Source organism: Pongo pygmaeus, chromosome 19, assembly GCF_028885625.2.
Source record: "Pongo pygmaeus isolate AG05252 chromosome 19, NHGRI_mPonPyg2-v2.0_pri, whole genome shotgun sequence".
Classification (NCBI taxonomy): domain Eukaryota; kingdom Metazoa; phylum Chordata; class Mammalia; order Primates; family Hominidae; genus Pongo; species Pongo pygmaeus.
In genome coordinates, this window is record NC_072392.2 from 25,211,690 (window position 1) to 25,236,015 (window position 24,326).

General features: G+C 48.1%; 1 protein-coding gene across 1 annotated transcript in view; it reads right to left on the minus strand.

Annotated features, from left to right (window-relative positions):
- Nucleotides 1-3,282: 3,282 nt before the first annotated feature.
- Nucleotides 3,283-24,326, minus strand: part of LOC129016814 (tensin-3-like) — a 153,054-nt gene continuing 132,010 nt past the window's right edge. Inside the window, exons 11-18 of the mRNA XM_063656953.1 lie at nucleotides 24,246-24,306; nucleotides 22,043-22,118; nucleotides 10,933-11,062; nucleotides 10,541-10,606; nucleotides 6,955-7,059; nucleotides 5,929-6,018; nucleotides 4,151-4,230; nucleotides 3,283-3,876 (exon numbers count right to left, since the gene is read on the minus strand). Coding sequence (XP_063513023.1) covers nucleotides 4,217-4,230; nucleotides 5,929-6,018; nucleotides 6,955-7,059; nucleotides 10,541-10,606; nucleotides 10,933-11,062; nucleotides 22,043-22,118; nucleotides 24,246-24,306 — 542 coding nt within the window. The 3' untranslated portion in view covers nucleotides 3,283-3,876; nucleotides 4,151-4,216. The remainder of the gene's footprint in view (nucleotides 3,877-4,150; nucleotides 4,231-5,928; nucleotides 6,019-6,954; nucleotides 7,060-10,540; nucleotides 10,607-10,932; nucleotides 11,063-22,042; nucleotides 22,119-24,245; nucleotides 24,307-24,326) is intronic.

Genomic DNA, 24,326 nt, shown 5'->3' on the forward strand with positions numbered 1-24,326 from the left:
CTAGAAAAGCCTGGTTTGGGGGCAAGACCCAAAGAAATATTCTTCTGCCTGGTGCAGAGTCAAATGTCACAGGGTGGCTGAACACCATGCAAAGTGCCCTGGAGCAGCTCTGGATGCTGGGGGGCAGCACCGCATCTTGCCAACAAGGACCAGGCTGCAGACACAAGGCACTGTGTATACCCAAGCACTCAGCAAAGAGCAGAGCCAGGACTGAAGGATCTGTCAGGTGCCATCGGCCCCTTCCTCCACTAAAATTGTCAAAGTTTACTTCAATTTCCAAATCTTAAAACCCAACAACGTCTGGGGAGGAAAGTTTTCAAATCCATTTTCAAAGTGGCAACACTTGAATGGTCTCAGCTTGATCCGGCACTTCCCAGCCAGCTCTGCACACTGCAGCCAGTGCTTCCTGACCCAACATGTCCTCATCGTAGCCCATTCCTGGAGCTCGGAACAGTATTCTGAGAACACGGTATGGCCACTTCAGGACTGTGTCTTATTGCGAAGGCTGCAGACAAATGTGAATCTCCTCTGTCTGCCTGCTTTAGCAGCCCCATGGGAGCCCCAAAGCCTGGACTCTGGGAATGTTCATCAAGGTATCCACTTAAAGTGGCAGAGCCCAGGCCTGGCAATGCCACAGCCCTCGTCCTGCATACTCTTGGATTGGTAAGAGTTTGAGCTGCACTCAAAAAGTCCTAGGTCAAGGCAAGAAACCAAGGACAAGAGTGACAGAGCAGGCCTTCATCTCCAACCCTCAGCCATTCTTGAAGCTTCCCTGCTGCTCAACCCTTCCTCTAAATCTGTCATAGAGTCTTACTCATCTACCTCCTAAATATCTAAAGGCCCCTACTCTCCATCGCCAGAGCCACACCCAAGTCCAGGCCTCCGTCAGTTCTTAGCTGGGGAGTCCAGAAACCCATTCTCTACTCTCCTTCCTCTCCAGACTCTGCCTCCCCCAGGGAGTCCTCCAGCCCCTTTGTTATCTTTCTGTATCCTCCAGTCATGTGGCTCCTGGGATCCTCACTGTCACCTGGCAAAGGAGCCAGGCTCAGGAAAGGAAGCTGACGTTCCCCGATCTCATGATCCATCACACACAGCACCTCTTACTTCCTCCTGCACACACCAGCCAGGCGGAACACACTTCCACCCCATGAATATGTGCTGCTCACTTATGCCCCATGCCCAGGGCTAGGCATACCCTGTCTGCATTCCCTACCTGCAAGGGCCGTCCTCTTCGTGAATCTCCTTGGATTGTACAGGCAAAGTGGTTGTTTCTCTTCAATTCTTTCCTAATTCCTGGTATACCCCAATTATGGTACACGGTGCACCCTGTGGCAACAACTAATGTATATCTGTGTCTTCCCAATTAGAGGGTCTGCTGTGTTTCTTCCTGCGCCCACCCCAACATCAGAGCCATGGCAATTCCCGAGAAAATACGAGATGTGTGAATATGACAAATGGTGTGTATGATAACAAAAATCTCAGAGTTGGAGGGAGGTATCTTTAGAGTCATCCAATTACAACAGTCCACTTTACAGACTGGGAAAGTCAAAGAGAATGTGGCTTATGAGAGCAAGTAGAAAGCATCCCGATGGGGAGTGTGGCCACTGACACGGATGCTCCAGAGACGTCCAGCGAGGAAAATGAGATGTTCTCCATGGGGCTCAGCAACATGGGGGTCCAGGGCTTTGCAGAGCCTCCCTGAAGGGTACTGTGGGGAGAATCCTGTCTGGAGGGGCTGAGGCCCAATGGTGGGGAGAAAAAGGAAGTGAGGCCATCTTTCATCACTCTCAGCCATGGAGAGGAGGGAGCAGTGGGATCTGTCTACACGCTGCGTTCTTGGTGGTGACATTACAAATCCAGGGACACATATGTTGCTGTGGGCATTCCCTTAGACCATCACAGCAAGTCTGATACTGAAAAAGCTGGTACATCCTACTAGGGTAAGAAATTCCCCCACCCACAGCCCTCTTGTGTGACAAGGAGGTGGGGCACCCAGTGAGACTCAGCCCAGTCTCACTGAGTCTCAAAGTCTCAAAGAGGAAAGTCAAGGGTATGAGCCCTGTCCTGCACGGTCTCCAGCACAAGACACACTCTGAGTCACAGCTGCCATCGCCGACAGTGTACAACTCCAGAAGGCTACCAGGGTCCCTGGCCTAGCTTCTGATTTCTCTTTGGATCTGCTCTCTTTATCTCTAAAATGGGCTCACAAGTTCTCTCGAGGATTAAAATACCATAGTGAGGCTTCCGGCAGGCTGCCACACTGTGTGCGGTGAGACATTTTTCCTTCTCCTCAGGGACAGCAACCACCCCAGGGAACACTGACACGACTGCCATCCCCCACAGCCATCATCTGCCAGGACCACAGACCCACGGGGAGACCAGGGCCATGTGCTCCTCTCTGTGCTGAAGACGGGGCGTTTGTAATCACTTGCCCACACTGGAACGGATTCAAGGCCGGCTCTTTTCTGAGTATAGAAGCAGAATGTTACGCTCACACATCAAAGCAGGCACTCCCCTAACACAGGCCCAGATTGAAGGCAGCTGCAGAGGGCTCCATTCCAGGACGGCAACCACTGCTAGAGATAAATGCGGCTTAAGTCAACACTTTTGGGGTTTTTAACCAGGCAGGGGTGGGGATAGAAAATGCAAGGGCAGGGGTGGAAAAGAGAGTGCCGCAATACATCATTTTCCCAGCTAAAAGAGAATGTTTCAGAGGCTGCCAAACCTTCCTTAACTCCTCAAAGCATTGGACAGCTCTGAAGACTAAAGCCCTGGTGGGAATGCGGCTGAGACTCCGCCTTTCACCCGCCAGGTGGCATCCAGTCCAGGGACCCGAGCCAGGCACTGCTGACCACAGGCAAGAGCGAAGGCTGCCTGGAGTAACAGCTCACCAATGAAGCATACCGGCCGCCACGCCAAAGAGAGGCTGAGGAGGGCTGCAGAGTGGAAGAGAGGAGGGAAATTCAGCAAGGATGAGTTTTCTATCCACAGGTGACTACTCTTTCTGAGGAACACCTTCTCAAAAGGACCCAAGCCTGGGGATTCTGCAGAGCTTTGATGGCAGAGGTGGTGATGGCAGCCTCGTGTCTCCCAGGCAGAACTTGGAAACCCTGCAGGAGTGCAGCAATAACATCAAACGCACTTTGGAAGCCCCTCTAAGGGAATCCAGTGTGCTCAGTGAGAAGGACATGGGAAGAAAAGTTTAAAGATGTGCAAAGATGCTCAAGGAGGTGGGTTAAGTGAAAAATTCAGGCTATAAAACAATGCACAGGCTGATCCTATTATGACAAATCACATGATATTTAGAAATCATGCCGAAAATACACCAGTGACGAGTGCTTCATCTTTAGACGGTAAGATGGGGGTAATTATTCCTTCTTTTTGATAATTTACATCTTCAAAAAGTATTGATACAATCTTAAATGTATGTAAAAGAAAGAAAGAAAAGCATAAAACTCACTCCATTGAATCAGGTACCCCAGACACGCCAGACAGCACATGGGGATGGAGGGGATTCAGGAGGAGGGGATGCAGATTTGAGGAAAGGCTCCGTGCTTGTCTGTAACTCAGGAGCTGGAATTCTCAAGAATGCTCAGGCAGTGGTTCAAGGGAAGGTTGCTGAGATCCAGTTTTGGGAGACGACTCAGATTCCGTGTGGTGGGTTCTGGGCTAAGCATCCGGATACCAGTCCTGAGCTCGCTCTGAGTCCTCCCCTGTCCCTCCATCTCCCTGGGGGTGCTCATGGGCTTCAGATATCATCGAGGCTGCAAGGGATGAACCAGGCGCTGGGAGGAGGCTGCACTCTCACCCACTATATCCCTGAGGAGTCTGGGCGTGACTCTGCCCATAAAGGGGGTCTCTGCTGCTTTATGAAGCCTGGAAGCAGTGATGACAAAGCTGTGAATCTGGCTGCAAAGTGTACCTGGCTGCCTTGGCGCCCTATCCGACTCCTCACCCTCCTGTCTGGGAACCACTCTCTCCAGGGTGTCCTTCCCACTCTGCCCTGTCTTTCTCAGTTTCTTTCCAGAACTCCTATGCACCCACTCCCGACTGGCTCCACCCTTTGCATGGCAATGCCAGACCTTCTCTACTCGCCCCTAGACCCAACTCTTGGTGACACAGAGTCCCAAGTGGATGCCCAGACCATCACCTGCATGGCTCCACCACCTCCAACCACACAGTCCACAGCAGTCTCCCGCCTGCTCACACCACTGGCTCAGAAGATGCTGCCTGAAAAATACACCAATGAGAATTGTGATTTGTAATTTCAGGGCCTTAGATATTTAAAGTTCAAATTGCTTCTCTAATCATTCATTCAAGAAACACGCATTGAGTATCTGCTGTGGACTGAATATCTGTGTCCCCTAAGATTCATACATCAAAACCTAATCCCCAGTGTGATGGTATTAGGAGGCAGGACCTTTGGCAGTGCTCAGAGCATAAGGGTGGAGCCCCTATAAGTGGGATTGATGCCCTCAGAAAGGAGGCCCCAAGGAGCTTCCTCTCCTCACCACCACGTGGAGACACAAGAAGGCAGGAGTTGGCAACCAGATGACAGCTCTCACCAGAATCCGCCAGGCTGGCTGCCTGATCTTGGACTTCCCAGCCTCTCAAAGTAGGAGAAATACACGTTTGTTGTTTAAGACACCCAGGTTATGGTCATCTGTTAAGGCAGCATGAATGGGCTGAGAGGGCCTCTAAGTAAAGAAGTATCTCCCTCTGCATCTTCAGGAGACGCTGAGGTGGCTGAGTCTTTAAGACTGAATTCTGTCTATTTCACCCAGTGATAACGGCAAGTCCTCTACAACATATGGATCTATACACACACGTTCACACATGTAATTCCACAGATTCTCTGTAAAGTTTCATGTAACCCCTAAAGGATGGTGAACACTCAACTGATTTTCTGTCTATATGTTTTCTACATAAAATCAACGTAGGTCCTTCACCACCTGTGAGTGACGTGCTGCAGGAGCCCAGCTTTCAGTTCCCTGGTTGTGACATGGGAAGGATAAAGTCTGCCCCGCAGGCAGGTCACAGGCTCAGCTGGGAGCCAGCTTGGGGACAACAGCGGGGCACCCACAGCGGGACTAAGCACAGAGCCGCCCTCCACAGCATGCTCCTCACAGGAGCTGGGGCTCCTCCACACTGTCCACTGGACTTCACTGCTCCCCTCTTATGGCATTGGCACAGAGAACACCCACCTGTGTTTTAGAACCCCTGCCTCCCACATGGTCAATAACCCTCCAGGCTCGCCCCTCCCTTGGCAAGCAAGGAACCTCCCAGCATCACGAGAATGACCTTTCCACAACTCGCTTCCCTGTTCTCCAGGAGACTCGGCACAGCCACCAAATCTTCACCTCAGGACAGAGCGCTGTTCACTGGCTCCCATGCAGCAAGGGACCTCTCTGGTAAAATCTACTCGCCTCAGTCTGGAATTTAGGATGCTAAGTCAGCTGTCCTCAGAGTCCCCATCCAGCTCTCCAAATTAGCCCCTTTCCCCATCTTGCCTTGCGCTGATTATTTACACACTTCACCAGCCACCGCTTCACCCTTCTCTCCTCCAGTGGAAAACATCACCATGTGATAGACAGAGTATAGCTATGCAGACGCAAACAGACGTTACTGGAAAAAGGGCTCTGTGATCAAAAAGTTTGATAATTGTTGTTTGATAAATCTTATGAAATTATTCTCACAGCTTTAAGATTCCAGTGTGCACTGTGATCTTTTGAGAGACAATGTATCATTTTCCAAGAGTTTTCAGCTACATTTCTTTTAACGTGCTGGTTATCTGGAAGGACTGGTGTGCTGAATAATTCACACCAGCAAAGAATACTCTGTTTACTTTACAGGCCAGAGAAAGGCTCTCCCCATCCACAACAACTTGCCCACTAGCCCCAGATTTCATCTGTGTTTTAATGTCCTTACCATCAGCATTCCGTCTGTGGGTCTCCACCTCTGGTCCAGGTGTATTTGCATTGCAACAATTCCTTGAGTTGAAATTCCATCCCACAAGGCCTACGAAGGAGCAAGCTTTTCCCCAGGGCAACAGAGAGGAGCCGTGTGCTGCCCTGGGACACACAATTGGTGTCCTTTCTCACTAACCACAGACACCACCTTCCTGGAGTCATGGGAAGCTCAGCGAGCCACAAAGATGGGGCGCTACTGCAGTTCTTTCCACAACACTTGCTTTTAGCTATTTTACATCTGGATGTAACTAATCTGACAAAAAGTGTTTTAATTTCTTTCCCAAAGCAAGTCTGATTCTCAGTCGGTGGTTGAAAAAGACAAGAGATCAGCATGACATGCCAGGAAAAGCCTCAATTCCCCTCCTTTGAAATCAGCCTCCAGTTGTGTCTTGTGGAGATTCCAGCACACAGCTGCCCCTTCCTTCCTTTCCTCCATCACGCTCCTAGCTATGACCCAATGTGCGTATTCCACAGGTGAACAGAGGACATGTTTGGGTGAGATGGTTTCATGAAAACAGAGATTTAAATGATATAGCCATAAATCAGGAACACTAGACTAACAAGCAAACAGAAATTAAAACAAGATGTCTGTTGCATTTGGGGCCATATAACAGTAGCTAGGCTGGCTGTGGCCAGTGCTTGGCATCCCCATATGCAAAGAGGAAGGGAGGGAAGAAGGGGGAATGGTCCCTGGCATTATACATACACACAAGTTCAGGCCAAGGAGCTCCTCGATATAACTTCACGGACAGCTCATCCACCCGTTACAGCTTCACGAAAAGCCCTGACCCAAACTCACCATGACTTATTCTCATGAAGACCCTCAAAACTCACAACAGTGTCACACAAAGGTGTGATTCTGGACCTCTGAGAAAACAGGGATTTTTTTCTTCTTAGCAGACTGCAAAACACTTCAGATCTTTGAGTGGGCTGTCTTCCCTGCACCCTTAACCTCCATAACTGCACACAAGATGACCACACGCACCTTCTCCATCTGCACTGAGGTTCTCGTACGAGTCCCAGCATATCAGTGGGTCTGTTGTGTTGTAGTCCACAATCACACTGTGGTCGTTGTACAAGTGTTCGGACCCTGCACAGGGCACAGGCAGCAACATTAGTCCCAGTGAAACCCATCACCTCCATCCACCGGACTCCACCATAAGGACAGGTGAGCAGCCTGACTTGAGCAGGAGAGAGAAGCCACTCCATCCTCCACCCTCCTGCCAGGAGCCATGACACTAATCAGAGACTGTGGAGGATTTTCCACAGATAGAACCATAGTTAAAACCACGAGGGGAAAGGGATAAGTAAGCACTGATTTTTTGCCCACTGTGTCCCAGGCTTGGACACTTCTGCAAAACAGGAGTCTTCAGACCACCTCACTGATGAGGACACAGAGGCCCGATAAGCTGTCTCTGAGCCTCAGAGCCCACAGATTTGAATCCAGGCTCCAGGCTCTCAGATCCACACTCCTCCCTTCAAGTCTTTTTAGGAACACCAAGGGGATTTTTAACACACAAGCCATATATTTAAAGGTTTTTGCCTAAATCTATGACAATGAACATAGAAAAAGCATGATTATTTACATAGCTATTAAAAAGGGAAACAAAACTCCCATGGATGTGGATCTTGGTGATGGATCTGGACAATTCACCTTGATGATAAAGGGACTGGTTTCTTTTGAAATATATTTTTTAGGGAAAAAATTTGTTTTGCACATAATACTTGCAGCCTACTATACTTCTAATTCTCTTTTTAAAATGCTGGTTACTTAATGAAGAAATCATGATGGAAATTTAAAAATTCCTTGAAATGAATGATAATAGTGACACAAGTTATCAAAACCTCTGGGATACAGCAAAGCCAGTGCTAAGAGAAAAGTTTATAGCACTAAATGCCTACATCAAAAAGTCTGAAAGATTACATATTGACAACCTAACGTCAAACCTCAAGGAACTAGAGAAGTAAGAATAAACTAAACACAAAGCTAGTAGAAGAAAATAAAAAACAAAAATCAGTGCAGAACTAAATGAAATTCAAACAAAATACAAAAGATCAATGAAACAAAAAGCTGGTATTTTTAAAAGATAAACAAAATTGATAGACCATTAGCTAGATTAACCAAGAAGAGAGAAGATTCAAATAAATTCAATTAGAAATAAAACTTGAAACATTACAACCAGCACGAAAGATCATTCAAGACTACTATGAACACCTTTATGTATATGAACTAGAAAACTGAGAGAAAATTGGTCAATTCCTGGACACAGACAACCCTCCTCGATTAAATCAGGAAGAAACGGAAACCCTGAACAGACTAGTAACAAGCAGTGAAAATGAATCAATAATTTTTTTTAATGCCAATAAAAAAGAGCCCAGGGCCAGATGGGTTCACAGCTGAATTCTACCATCCATTCAAAGAAGAATTGGTGCCAACCCTACTGAACAATTCCAAAGACTGAGAAAGAGGAATTGTCCCTAACTAACTCATTCTATGAAGCCAGTATCAGCCTGATACCAAAACTGGGAAAGAATATAAAACACACACACAAACACAAAAAGAAATCACAGACAAATATCCCTGATGAACATAGATGCAAAAATCTTCAACAAAATACTAGCTAACTGAATCTAACAGCACATTAAAAAGATAATACACCATGATCAAGTGGATTTCATCCCAGGAAAGCAGGGATGATTTAACATATAGAAGTCAATAAATGTGATACACCATACAAACAGAATTAAAAACAAAAACCATATGTCATTTCAGTAGATGCGAAAAAGGCATTCGATAAAATCTAGCATCCCTTTATGATAAAAACACTCAACAAACTAGGCAGAGAAGGGACTTACCTCAAAATAATAAAAGCCATATATGACAAACCCACAGCCAATGTCATGCTGAATGGGGAAAGGTGGAAAGCATTCCCCCTGAGAAGTGGAACAAGACAAGGATGCCTACTTTCACCACTTCTATTCTACATAGTACTGGAATAGTACTGCCAGAGCAATCAGCTAAGAGAAAGAAATAAAGGGCACCTAAATTGGAAAAGAGGAATTAAAACTGTTGCTATTTGCCAATGATATGATCATATACCTAGAAAACACTAAAGACTCCTCCAAAAGACTTCTAGATTTGATAAACGAATTCAGTAAAGTATCAGGTTTCAAAATCAATGTAAACATATCAGTAGCACTGCTATACACCAACAATGACCAAACTGACAATCAAATTAAGAACTCAATTCTATTTAAGACAGCTAAAAAAAAAAAAAAAAAACTAGAAATATACTTAATCAAAAGGTGAAAGATCCATACAAGGAGAACTACAAAACACTGCTGAAAGAAATCAGAAATGGCACAAACAAGTGGAAACACATCCCATGCTCATGGATTGGAAGGATCAATATACTGAAAATGACCATACTGTCCAAAGCAATCTACAGATTCAATGCAATTCCTATCAAAATACTAACATCACTTTTCACAAAACTAGAAAAAAAAATCCTAAAATTCATATGGAACCAAAAAGGGGCCCAAATGGCCAAAGCAATCCTAAAAACAAAACAAAACAAAAATCTGGAGGCATCATATTATTGGATTTCAAACTATACTAAAAGGCTATAGTTACCAAAACATCATGGTATAAAAGTAGACACACAGATCAATGGAACAGAATAGAGAATCCAGAAATACAACTGACTACAACCGATTGATCTTCAACAAAGCATACAAAAACATAAACTGGGGAAAGAATACCCTATTTAACAAACGGTGCTGGGAAAACTGGCTAGCCACATGTAGAAGAATAAGACTGGATCCCCATTTCTCACCTTATATTATAAAAATCAACTCAAGATGGATCCAAGATTTAAATCTAAGACCTGAAACCATAAAAAGTCTAGAAGACAACCTAGGAAAAACTCTTCTGGGCATTTGCTTAGGCAAATAATCCATGACTAAGACCCCAAAAGCAAATGCAACAGAACAAAAATAAGTAAATGGGACCTAATTAAACCAAAAATCTTCTGTACCACAAAAGAAATAATCATCAGAGTAAACAGAACCCACGGAGTGAGAGAGAATATTTGCAAACTATGCATCTGACAAAGAGCTAATATCCAAAATCTGCAAGGAACTCGAACAAATCCTCAACAAAAATAAATAATCTCATCAAAAAGTGGGCAAAAGATATGAACAGACATTTTTCAAAAGATATACAAATGACCAACAAAACACACGAAAAAATGCTAAACATCACTAACCACCAGGGAAATGCAAATTAAAACCACAATGCAATACCACCTTACTCCTACAAGAACGGCCAGTCATGCCCAAGGCTCTCCTGGCTGAGTGGCTGTGAGCAAGTCACGCCACTTCTGGGGCTTACTGACACAAGTGGGCCTTCTTGTTCCACTATCCAATATCCTGAATTTAAATAAAATTAATCACAGAAATCTCCAAATATGCACAAAGGCAGGAGACTAGTACTACAGCCCCAGTGTAGCCATCATGCACCTTTCACCAGTGTCAACAAGGACCTCCCCGTATTCCACCAAGCTACCCACCTTGAATCTTCTCAGGCGTGGCAGAGAAGACTAATTCAACCTTCCCATAGTCAGGAAAACGGTCATCTGAAGAAAACAATGTGTTTTAACACATTTGTGGAGATGATTAACTGGAAAAGGATGGGCTGACTTTGTCCTTTATTCCAACCAGTGCAGCACCACTCGCAAATCTGCAATAAAGACGCCCCATGATACAGAAAGTACAGGCAGTTTCATTGGTTATCCATAATTTTTTTCCCCCAAAGGTCAATGATCACTTTCTCCCGATTTGGGAACAATTTTGTCAGTAGGCTGAATTTTGGAAAGAGGGTAGAGAGGATAGTGAAAGAATCAACCAAGGAGATTCAACCACAGCTGCCCACAAGCACAGGGCTGCCAGCTCCGCGCCTCACCTTTGCTGGCATTGTCCAGATCCTCCTTCCCAAACACCAGCCCGTAGCCCTGCACAGCCCCAGTGTGAAACTGCAGGTGGAAAATGACATCACGGGTGGCCGAGCGGTACTTCTTGTGGTAGCATTTCACCTGGGTTAGAGAGACAAAACAAAACAAAACAAAGCAGCTGCAGCGGGGACACATGCTCCCGGCAAGGAACACACTCTGCGGAGGCCAGCACAGCAGGGCCTCCCCTCTGGACTCTGGCTGGGAGTTCACGCTTTGGAGTGGAACTTCAGCCCTGGGGGACAGGCGCCTGCAGACAGCTGGGGTGCAGGCAGAGGCACCACACTGCTGCTGCTGGGTGCGGGGCTCCACTGGAGGCTTCAATGTGTTCCCTGTGCTGCTCCTGTGGAACCACAGCTCTGAACACCACTATCGCTAGTCCTCAGAGAGGCCACACCTAAACCCTTTCAGACCACCTGAATGTGCCCTGTTTTGGAACACATCTGAAAAATGGAATTCCATGGTCTCTTTTTTCTAGACTTTAACAACTGATTGTGATAGCTTTTCTTTGATCTCAATGCTCCATGTTGCAACTTAAAGCTTTTTGTTTTCCAAAAAGAAGCAGCTGGTCATTACTGTGTGTACTATCCTAAATGATTATGTGCATGCTGTAATTTAGAGACAGAGACACAAAGAAGGAGGAAGGGAGAGAGGGAGACAGAGAGGGTGTTGGCATTTAGCTTCCCATGCCTGACTGTCCAGAGGTCCTGTCAGGGGTCGTGTGACACAAGTGTTCAGAATCACCCTGATGTGATTTGAACTCAAGCTAGGGTTCATGAGGTCCCCAGGGTGCAGCTCAAGTACCCTAAATGATTGTGCCAATGAGCCAAAGGGTAGAGCCCCTCCTTGCAGATGCCTGGCATGTGGGGAACGGTGGGCAGAGCAGGCGCCTGAGTGTCCCGACCTGCCTTTATAACTGGGGCCCCCCTGCTTCTTGTGACCGTGCGCAGCACTGGCATCATTGGGAGGGTTCTCAGGCCACAGCTGGGAGAGCTGCAGGGACAGGGACACCCCTCACTCAGAGATCAGGGGCAGGACCACCAGGTAGTGGCACTTTCCCAAATCCCCAGAAGGTCGAAGGCCCTGGACAGGCTAGATTCTGCTCTCAGACCAAACCGTGCACAGGCGGGCACCTCCCCCACCCCGAGGCTGAGGGGTGGTGACTAGCAGAGACAGCCACGTTCCCGTAAAAGAGACTTTTCTTGGAGAGAGATGGCTTTAAAATATCACATGCCTCACAACAGTAAATGAGAAGCCACCGCAGCAGATATGATCCAGACCAGCACGCAGGAGAACGTGGCAGGGAGGGCTCTGTCTTCCCTAACCAGATGAACGTCCACCAGAGGAACAAAAGACCCAGAAGCCCAGCCAAGGAGGCAGGGAGCTGTGACTCCAGGCAGACCCAGAAGATGTTTACCCTTGTGCTATCTACAAGGAAAGGGACGGGTAAACAAACCAAAAAATATAATTAAGACCGTAGAAGGATGTTCCCTGTTGACAAACATGACTGGGTCTCCCTTGTACGGCCTGGTGCTGGCCAGGGGTGCCGTAAACATGGGGCTCAGACTCAGGCCTGGCCTCCAGGGGCCCAGGAACCAGGGTGTTTGCAAGTAGAGAGAACTGGCATTGTGAAGAAATGTTGCCTCAATTTGCTTTCCAACAGCCAATGGCACGTTGGCCACAAATCTACCACCTCTGTCTGAGACTGTCTGACTTCTCAGCAAGACTCAATCAAAGGCTGCCCTTGCAGGGATCCTTCCAGGATGTTCTGAGACTATCTGGGTCCCTCCTTTGAGCTCCGCATGCCCCACACTCAGTACACTGACCACCCCTCAAATGCTTCAACCTGGGGCATATTGTAGAGATCCCCAGAGGGAGGTCCTTCTGGCCAAGGGTAAATCCACACATGCATCCCCACTGCTAAGGATGATAGCACCCACCTCTCCCTGTCTGCCTTCTTCCCACTGGTGCCTTGCAAACGGGGAGTGAAAAGTGGTTAGGGAAGGGAAAAGGAAAAGAGAGGCCCCAATTCAAGCCAGTCTTGCTCTCAAATTTTATAAATATTTAAGGGAACCAGAGATTTAAAAAAATAAAAACAACAACAGGATGTCAGCTGATAGCTCACGCAGCCTGTGCTGACATGGGCACCAACATCTGCCCACAGGAGTCAGGAAATTCCTCAGGAGGCAGCTGTGGGCTCGGTCCTGGCAGGCAGGGAGTGTCCTGGGTGAAAACAGAGGGAGCTGTGGGCTCCAGTACAGGCCGCATAAGGGGCACAGTGGAATCTCCCCAACCGCAGCTCACTGTGCCCCTCCCGTCAGTACCGCCCCGCCCAGCGCAGGGCCTCCTTCCAGGCCAGGTCCTGCCCTCCCTCTTCAGGAATCCAGGATGCTCCCCCAGGTCCCCCCACTGCTCCTCATAGCAGCTACACACAAACACACTGCACCTCCCGCAGCAATCCCAGCTCCCTCCACATACCAGAAGGGAGGAGAAGGCAGGCCATGGTGCCCAGGAGGTACAGAGCGGCGGGAGATGGGAATCGGCCTGTCCCAAACAGGTTCCTCTCCAGGCCCCATATGATTCTCCTGTAAGATTCCTATTTTTCACAGCACAAGCTTTCAAATACTCCTAAGGCTCCACAGTGAAAGAAACAGCGGTCTATCCCACTGGCAGAGAACAACTGCTGCCTGAAATCACGTGGCCCTCCCTTCAGGGGTTTCTCTGTGTATTTTAATGCTAACTTTGTTTGCTGGCTTGAGATCCTAACGGCCTCATCATACACACTCCCTGTTTCATATTAAATCTCTTTCCTCTTGATTAAGGGAGGTAAATACCACCCCCTCCAGTCCCCCTGACCAAATCATGAACTGACTCCGGCTTCTTCTGAAAGACACGGAAAATCACAGGATTTTCCCTAACTCGGGGCTCCCAGCAACCACCATCAACACAGCAGGTCAGATCTTGAGACAAAATCCACTCACCAACCAGGAGCCCTCCATAGTGTGCAATAATTATGCGTTATCTACACCAACAAATCTTTTTAGGACCGATGGCAAGAGCTCAGAATTATGCTTGTAATACTTAACAGAAAGAACAATCAACATGGTACTTGGTACGAGGGCCCCCAAATGCCTCCCTTTAAGATATAATAGTAATGCAAACATTTCGTAAAGATTAGAGTGATTCAAGTCTATAATTTTCTCTTCATCCCTCCGGCTTTAACTTTATTTACCTGGGTCTCCCCAGAGTGTTTCTAGAATATGTTGATCCTTTGCCTTCAGATTTTAGAATATCTGCATTTAAAATAACAACTCAAAGATGTGCAGTCACGATTTGGTAGCATAGAAAAACGAAATAAGAAATAGCAAGCACTGCAACGAAGGCTGCGCATGGCCTGTCACCATGCTATCATAGAGCCAACCACAAAAGTACGTGGGTGTGATGCCAACATCACAAATCACTGGGAGCACTCAGATCTTCAGAATGTTGTAGCCTCTTTAGACTTTAAATTCTCTGACTGCAAAATGAGTATTATGATATTGACCTGGCTATGTTGTTATAAAGATTAAATTTGCACTACATATTAATATAATTCATAAATCCAATAATGATATGCTATATTTATATGAATATATTATTTAAAGGGCATAAGCTTCTAGAGAGAGGGCACTTGGTACTCAAAAACATATAGGGTGAATGATGATCTCAGTGGGAAGGCCTGTAAGCACTCTTGCTTTCTTTTAGTCTGATGAGGCAATTCAGAAACCATCGCAAAAATTTATTTTCTAATAGTGGTGTAAAAATATGCCTGTGCCGGGCCGGGCGCGGTGGCTCACGTCTGTAATCCCAGCACTTTGGGAGGCCGAGGCGGGCGGATCACAAGGTCAGGAGATCGACACCATCCTGGCTAACATGGTGAAACCCCGTCTTTACTAAAAAAATACAAAAAGTTAGCCGGGCATGGTGGCCGGTGCCTGTAGTCCCAGCTACTCGGGAGGCTGAGGCAGAAGAATGGCATGAACCCGGGAGGTGGAGCTTGCAGTGAGCCAAGATTGCACCACTGTACTCCAGCCTGGGCGACAGAGCGAGACTCCGTCTCAAAAAATAAAAATAAAAATAAAAATATGCCTGTGCCCTTGACTGGACTGGACAAGTTGCTGGTGACCAGGAACAGAGCCCTGCCTGGACCTCATTTGCTCCTGGAGTACACCAAGTCGAAGGCAGACACGTGGAATTCTCAAAGAAGTTATCCATCAATCCAGTGTTTAAAGACGCTGATGACTTGCTTAACTTTAGGCCACATAAGTGTATTTTTATTTCAAACTCTCCATCAACAAGAGAAAAAGCACCTTGTACCAAGAGGGTCAAGGCTTAAGGTATCAGCCCCAGGAATGCCAGTCCCCAATTCAGAAGTCAGCCCTCAGGTTCCTATCCTCCCCCAATGCCAGCCGTTGCTGGGCAGCTCCTATTCAGATCTGCTTCCCCTAAATTTACTAAGCAAAAGAGCAGAACCCTCAAAGCATCCCTAACAGAAAAGAGTAGCGTTCTCACTCAACGCTCCACTGGTGGCCCAGGCAACTGTCTACGTAGGCCTCAAGGAATCTGTGAACTCAGAGAATGAGTTACAGCCACATATTTGGAGGGTAGAAAGTTAGATAGCTAAGCCCCATAGGTCAAAGACTTAAGTCAGGCAGGGCCAACACTAAACCATGATTTCTTCGCTTGGAGCCGAAAATGATTTCAGATGTTCGCAATATTGTAATTCATGACCTAAAGCAATTGAAAGGTGGGTAAATACTGGCTGCAAGTGAAAACACAACCAAGTCCACTATGCTGAGACGACAGCATGGATTAAGACGCAGCCCAGTCTAAAAGCGAGAGGAAAAGATAATCACAAAATAATGCTGTGATGTGTCCAACAGAGATCTGTAGAAACCTCTCCTGGGGCAGAGTCTCAGGAGAACACTTTCATTTTCCCTGGCCTTATGTAAGTGCCCTTGGTAAGAAACAACCAGGAACAGCACTGTTTGTTTGTGAAAACTTCTTGAGCAGGCAACACCTTTGTTTACAAGTCGGGTCACCGGAGCAAGGTTCTAGAGCCAGCAACCATGAACACAAAATTCAAGTGGCCGTGGATTTGCCCAAGCAGGGGGAGCAAGACGAAGCATGTGTTTACAAACTCTGGACCTGAGAGCCGAGATCAGGGAGGGAGCAAGCCGGATCAGGCTCCTGGAGCCCTGCCAGACTCCTGATGGGCCCGCATGAATTCCTGAACAGGGTTACACAAGGCCTCGGCTGCCCTCTCCATGGCACTGCCCGACAATGCCATATTTACTAAACCTCTTGAGGTTCTGCCCTTTTGAAAGGAGCAGGCTTAAGAATCTGACTTTTGGCGAAAAGCACGTTGCAAAGATGGGACGGGTCAGGTGTGCAACTGGGAGGGGCTGAGCAGGGATGGGCTGGCTGTGTCGAGGCGAAGGCAGACGGCGAGTCACGGTCAGCTTTGCTGTTGCCTGCAGCAGCTCCACCTGCTAGTAACTGAGTCCAGGGAGTGGCAAGTGGGGCTCTGTTTTCCCAAGTCACTTTCTGCAGTTAGACTTGACTCTGGCCCTTCCTTCTCTGTGAACTTGATGACTGTGATCTTTGCCAGTAAGTCCCAGTGCAGAGGCCCTCATGAGGAAAGCCAGGCAGATGTCCCCGCAGGCAAGGCAGACACCAGAACCACGGAGGGGAAAACTCAAAGAGGACAAGAGGCCTTTCGAAGGAGGAGGATGAAGGATGGCTAGCCCGCCTGGGAAGCCACTTTCCGCCTTCAAAAGTACACAGACAGCCTCAGAAAACACCCAGACTGAGAGCACCAAGACATCTGCAGTCTTCAGGGTATAAATCTATGCACATGCTTTCTGCTCCTTAGGATCCTCTCCAAGCCATGACTGTTGCCAAAAGAAATAAAACCACCTGCGTATCTGAACTTTACACAGAAAAGGCCCTGTAACTTCTTCCCCCACTGCAGCCTTCTCAACTTAAGGTGTGCTCAGTGAACCTGCAGCAGGGCATGTCAAGCAGTCACAGGGAAAAACTGAATGAAGGGCAAAGTGAAGGCGGCGTGGGCATCCTGTGCTGAGCATGGCAGAGTGGGTCACTGGAAGGTGGGAAGAGGCTGGAGAGGATGAATCCGGTGCTACTCCTGCACTGCACACCCTCAGAACACCCAGAAGAAGCGTGAACAGGAGGAGGGGATGGCTCCCGCTCCTCTCTAGGGATGCTTTGCCAATAATGAGAAACGTGCAACCACATTTTTTTCTTCCTGTGTTGTTCCCTTAGATCGTTTTCAGAGGGAGTCAACAGCACTGAGATTTCTGGGCTTTGGCAAAAGATGCACTCCCGACTCTGATGGGAGCACTGGCAGTGACACCCTGGGCTTCTACTCTCCAGGTCGACCACAGATGTGAGCTCTGCTGTGAAGCCACGCCTTCTCTGACACGCTGGAAATCGTCTCTCCCACCTAACCTTCAGTTCTTGCCACGGCACACCTTCTGCCATGCTCAGTTCCACCTGCCCTAGCTATCTGCATGCTCATCTCCCTGGAGGACCCAGACTCCCGGGAGCAGGAGCCCTGCACTGCCCACTCTCATGTCCACCACATCCTCTCATGCAGGCCGCACGCTGAACGTGCTCAGGATAAAGGCTGTTGACAAACCACAGCCACATGGACCGGGCTGTCAATGGCACCTGACTGCACTAGTAATCTTACTAAACTTTCTAAGAGAGGTTTATTTAATAAACAGAGTTGTCACAGGCTGAATGGTGTCCCTCTAAAATCCATAGGTTGAAGGTCTCAGCACTTCAGCATAGGGCTGTGTTTGGAGATGGGGTCTTCACAAAGGTAAATTAAAATGAGGTCGTTAGGCTGGGCTCGAATGAATGATAACTGGTGTCCTTGTAAGAAGAAGAGATGAGGACACAGACACACAGAGGGAAGCCCAGGTGAGGACACAGGGAGAAGACAGCCACCTCCAGGTCAAGGAGAGAGGCCTCAGGAGAAACCACCCTGCCCACACCTGGATCTCAGGCTCCCAGCCTCCAGGACTGTGGGAGAATCACCTCTGCTGTTTAAGCTGAGACCAAACGGTGAAGCCTGAGTTGAGCGATCAGGGCCAGGGTGGGTGGACAGTGCTGGATCAGCAGGGCTTGGGGACAGAATGGCGGGATCAGCTGGGGCAGCATGAGGCGGCTGGCGGGTTCTAGTGGCCTGAGGGACACACAGTCTGAATGCCAAGCAGGTTAGAGCCAGCAACAGGTAGAGGACCAGGAGGAGATGTCAGGCTGGAGAACGCCAGCCCACGGTGGCCTGGAGGCCAGTGGGAAGACTCCCAAGGGCTGCAGGTGGGACGCTGAGGAAAGGAGGCCACCGCCTCCTTCACCCACTCATGGCCCCTCTCCACCCCGCCCCACCCTGTTCCTGGGCCTGCCTCAGTTATCAAGTGCCAAACCCACACCTCCACCACACACCTTCCAAGTCCCACCCATGCCACCCACTCAAAGCCTCATTCCAACTGCTACAACAGAGATGCATGTAATGTCTACTCAGACCACACGCTTGGACTGCGGTGCCCACTACAGGGTGGGACAGGATAGGACGCAGCACCGTGGGGAGAGGGCCTGTGGGGTGGGTGGGGTGCTGGGGGTTCTTCCAGAGGGAAGAGGCAGTGGCTGCCCCAAAGACTAAGCCACAGTCTGGTCTGATAGAGGAAAGTGACCTGGTGATGCCGCAGGGTCACATCGATGCCGTTTCATCCTCCGCCAGGTGCTGTCCTGGGAGACTTATGCGACTGAGTACATTTAATCCTCACAAACCCTAAGTATGGTCTTCACTGGGAAGAGGTCTAACATTTCCCAAAACAAAATATGCAAATATGTAAGCCCTACAAAATCTCGTTTCAACCTTCCAAGACAACGACTTTCCTTGCAAGACAGACATCCTAACAACAGCATCAGCCTCTGTGGGTGCCTCAAGACTGGGATGCTGCATCTCTGTTTGTATAATAACACCCCTTCCAACCTGGAGCCAACTCACAGGACACTTCCATCTGAGTCCTCCTGTGACCTCTCCCACCCCGTCTCATCAAGGCCTCTGTGGGCTACACAGTAGCAGCAGGTTCCCTCCTGCCAGAAAGCCCATGTCCCCAACAGGATCCCTAGGGCAAAAACTTCACTCATGGGCCTAGAGCCAAGCACAGGGACTCAAAAAGCACAAAACATTCAAAAAAAAGACTACTGGATGAATGACAGTAGGAAGAAGGGGCCACAGAAAATAATGAGGAGGAAGGAGGGAGGGAGCAGGGAGGAGGAAAAGGAAGAAGGGCAAGAGGAGGAGGGAGAAATTTGTAAAGGTGGGGTGGGAGAGAAGAAAGGGGAGAAAGGAGGAGGAGGAGGCAGGTGGAGGAGGAGGTAGCTGGAAGAGAGGAGAGGAGCCAGGCACTTCCCAGGAGACTGCCCCACCCGCCTGGTCTCAGGAAGACCCTGCAGTTACCAGCCCATAAACAGCCCAGGGGAGAGGGTTGTCCCATGCTCTTGGTGGAGGGTAGGGGGGAAGCCACAGGGTCACCCTCCATGACTGAGTTGTTCAGCTGCCTCCCATGAGTCATCTTAAAGGGACTGGGTCATGGGGCCATAACTACTCATCACTGAAGATCTGGTTTGGGGAGCACCCGCCCTTGAGATGCTGCCTCCCAGGGCAGGTAGAACACTATGCAAACAAGATGAGGGCGGGTGCAAATCCTACCAGCATCGCCCCCAGCCTCTCTTGGCCTACTATTTTTTTTTTTTTTTCTGAGACGGAGTCTCGCTCTGTCGCCCAGGCTGGAGTGCAGTGGCGCAATTTTGGCTCACTGCAAGCTCTGCCTCCTGGGTTCATGCCATTCTCCTGCCTCAGCCTCCTGAGTAGCTGGGACTACAGGCGCGCGCCACCATGCCCGGCTAATTTTTTGTATTTTTAGTAGACATGGGGTTTCACCGTGTCAGCCAGGATGGTCTCGATCTCCTGACCTCGTGATCCACCCACCTCAGCCTCCCAAAGTGCTGGAATTACAGGCGTGAGCCACTGCACCCAGCCCGGCCTCTTCTTTAAAGCTGGAACACTGGACCCAGTTCCAGAGTGGGTGGAGGAGTAAAGTGCTGAACATAGCCGGTGCTCAATAAAGACTCAGGCCCTTTGTCCAACAATCCCAGGAAGTGTCCTGGGAGAAGTAGCCTCCAGGGTGAAGTCTCCTAGGAAACAAGCCCAGGGCTGCCTTCTGGACCACAGGATGTGAGAGAACACCAGAGCGGATGTCTCTCTCCCCTCCTGGTCCTCCCTCTCACTTCCAACCACAGGGATGCTGCACCATCGCTGCAGCACAGCACCGCTGAGGACAGACTTCCAGCCCAGGTCCTCCTCCTTAGGACAGTAGAACAGAGAGCTAAGGAAACGCGTCTATAAAAACGTATGACGCACCCCAAACCTCAGCTTTCTTGCCTATGAAATGGGAGGCAAGATGTTTATAAAGTGCTTACTCAATGCCTTGAAAAGGGCTGGGCCCGGCTGTTGTTCCAGATCTGCCTTCCAGGCCTGAAGAACCCCTCAATTAGGTGGTGAGCATGTGAAACAGGACAGAACTGGAGGCCCCAGAGGGACCCCGCTGGCATGGATGGGTTTAGACGGTCTCCATCTTCAATCCTCTCCACTTTCGATCCTCGCTGATTTGATTTTTGTAAGAATTCAGGACCAGCAAGGTAGGGAGTTCACCACCCACTAAGCTAAGATTTTAAAATCTAGGGGTTACGGGGAAATTAATGAATATCCTCAAAAACATTGTACAGGGCATTTATAATACAATGAAAAGCTAATTCTCAATTCACCCTACTGCCTTATAGAAGTGGGTCTTCCAAGGCCATGAAATCTTTACATTCTATGATTCTATGCATGCTGAAAGTCATATTATATGCCTTAAAAGCTTACCTTATTTCAGATAAAAAACTTTCGTAAAATTATTTTAAATGTATGAATTGTCTGTATTCAAGAAAGATAAAAGGCAAAAATGTAATTATGTAATGGCTAATCTCCTCCAAGAACCAACACACCCAAGAGTCAAAATTATCTGGAGAAATCATTGTTTTGACCATTAATCAAGCTGTAATTGCACCAGCTGTATTTCACACTTCGGCTATTAATGATACTTAAATATTCTATTTCTGCACCCACACTCTGGGAGGCCTGTGATCATGTGAAGAATGCAAATTATAGTCAGAATACAGGGGTTCTCCGAAGTGAGTGGCCAAGTTAGGACATTAATTTCCAGGTTATATATCTCAAGGGGCTCTAGAATGAAAGAGAATCAAGAATGAAGATTTGTTCCGTCCCTTTAATTAAAATAGTTTTATTCAGAAAGTTAATTAAATGCCTTAAGGCAGTGGTCACCAATCTTTTTGGCACCAGGGACTGGTTTCACAGAAGACAATTTTTCCATGGACTGGTGGAGGATGGTTTCAGGATCAAACTGTTCCGCTCACTTCTTGGCGCCTGCTCAAATTATTACAGGGCTATTCCTAACCATGCACTACTCACCAGACGCTTCAACCGCCTTCTCATCAATCGCCCACATCACTTGAGATGTAAACTATGGCTGAATTATCCACATCTCCATGCTAACGGCGCCTCAATATTTTTACCCACCTCAGATCATCATTCTCCTAAGGAGTGTGCAACCTAGATCGCTCGCACACACAGTTCACAATAGGGTTCGCACTCCTATGAGAATCTCATGGCACCGCTGATCTGACGGGAGGCTCAGGTGGTCCTGCTCGCTCACTAGGCCCAGTTCCTAACAGGCCACGGACCGATAAGGTCCACGGCCCGGGGCTGGGGGACCCCAGTGTTAAGATAAAAGCTACTTTTCATTCTTCCTACAGGGTACTTTTTTTGGGGGGTGGGGGTTACTTTTTTAACACAGAATCATGATTTCAAGTCATCACCACTGGGAGAGTGGGGACACAGACACATCTGCGGCCACGGCGGGCACTCACCATGACATCTCCCTTCAGAAGCTGGGCCGGCTCGATGATGATGCAGATCCTGCTGGGGTTTTCTGGGCCAATGTTGCTTTGGGATGAAGAAGAAGGCAGATCATTATGCAACTTCATAATTTCGTGGGAAGAATACATGTAGAGAAAAGCAACCCTACAACCAAAAACTCAGAAATTACACAGAATGCCCAATCCGCCCAGAATCTAATTCCTGAGAATCTAAATGAATCTAAAAAGGTAAAGAAAGCTCCCAGGCCATGGAGGGTCCTCATAGCATCATCACGGTCAGTGACTGACTTGAAGTGACTAAGGTCCAACTCCAGAGGCCCAAGCTTGGAGACGACCATACAGCCTTAGACGAAGGGGCCCAGGGTGGGCACAGCCACAGTTTCAGTTACAAACTGCGGGTGCAATTCCAGAGTGACATCAGTGCACACAGGGCCCACAGCAAACCCAGAAATGTGACAACAGCTCTTTGTGAGTAGTGAGATTTGTTACCTTTACTGACTTTTCATAAAATGCCTGTCCACATCCAAAAAGACAAAGAAAGCTCAGAAATATATACAAATTTGGGGGATGTGTGGCTACCTTTTGTTTAAAATGCAAAGGAGGCCGGACATGGCTCACGCCTGTAATCCCAGCACTTTGGGAAGCCAAGGCAGGCGGATCACTTGAGGTCAGGAATTTGAGACCAGCCTGGCTAACACAGTGAAACCCCATCTCTACAAAAATACAAAATTTAGCTGGGCATGATGGCAGCTGCCTGTAATCCCAGCTACTCAGGAGGCTGAGGCAGGAGAATCGCTTGAATCTGGGAAGTGGAGGTTGCAGTGAGCAGAGATCGTGCCAGAGCGAGATGCTGTCTCAAAAAAAATAAATAAATAAAAATAAAAAACAAAATGGAAAGGAGCGAGAAAGAAAAACCACAGTAGTGAGAGCCTATCGTAGGACTCTCTCCAATATGCTCACAGTTAACCTTCCCTATTCTTGGGTTCCACATTCATGGACTCAACTGACTGGGGATAGAAAATATTGTGGGAAATAAATAAAAAACAAAAATGCAACCATAAAAAATAATAGAAGTTAAAAAACAATACATTGTAACAACCATTTTCACAGCCTTTACATTGAATTAGGTATTGTTATGTAATCTAGAGATGATTTAAAGTATACAGGAGAATGCTCATGGGTTATATGTAAATACAATGCCAGTTTTTTGTTGTTGTTGTTTTATTTTTTTTGAGACAAAATCTCGCTCTGTCGCCAGGCTAGAGTGCCGTGGCACGATCTCAGCTCACTGCAACCTCTGTGTCTCAGGTTCAAGCAATTCTCCTGTCTCAGCCTCCCAAGTAGCTGGGACTACAGGCACATGCCACCATGCCCAGCTAATTTTTGTATTTTTAGTAGAGATGGGATTTCACCATGTTGGCCAGGATGGTCTCAATCTCTTGACCTCGTGATCCACCCACCTCGGCCTCCCAAAGTGCTGGGATTATAGGCGTGAGCCACCAAGCCTGGCTTTTTTTTTTTTTTTTTTATTCTTGCTCTGTCCCCTAGCCTGGAGTGCAATGGTGCGATCTCGGCTCACTGCAACCTCTGCCTCCCAGGTACAAGTGATTCTCCTGCCTCCACCTCGAGTAGCTGGGTTTACAGGTGCACAACCCCACAACTGGCTAATTTCTGTATTTTTAGTAGAGATGGGGTTTCACCATGATGGCCAGGGGTTCGGTGGCTCACACCTGTAATCCTGGCACTTTGGGAGGCCAAGACAGGTGGATCACTTGAGGTCAGGAGTTCAAGACAATGCTGTTTTATAAAACACACTTGAACATCCTCGGATTTGGGTAATCAAAGGGGTTCCTGGAATCAATCCCCCTTGAAAACCGAGGTGCCACCATACTCCAAAAAGCAAATGGCCCTCTCTCCCCTCAAAATTCCAGCCCCTGTGTCCTTTAATGGATCCAACTGGTATGACAGCCCAAAGACACTTGTGCAGGGCAGGAGGGAGGGCCGAGGCGTGATGCTGGAGCACATGCCATAAGAGGGTTTTCCCGACTGGACTCTTCTTTGGCTTCTTGGCATTCTTTGACCTGAACCCTCCCACCCTCTTCCTACTAGACAGGCACCTGAGGCTCAGCTGCAATTCCCTGAGCCATCCAGATCCCACAGCAGCAGCAGCAGCAGCAGCAGCAGCAGCACTCACTAGATCCCGGAGGTGTACACAGGCTGCATGGCTTGGTAGAGCTTCAGAAAGGGCCGGCACACTGAAAGAAAGGCACAACTG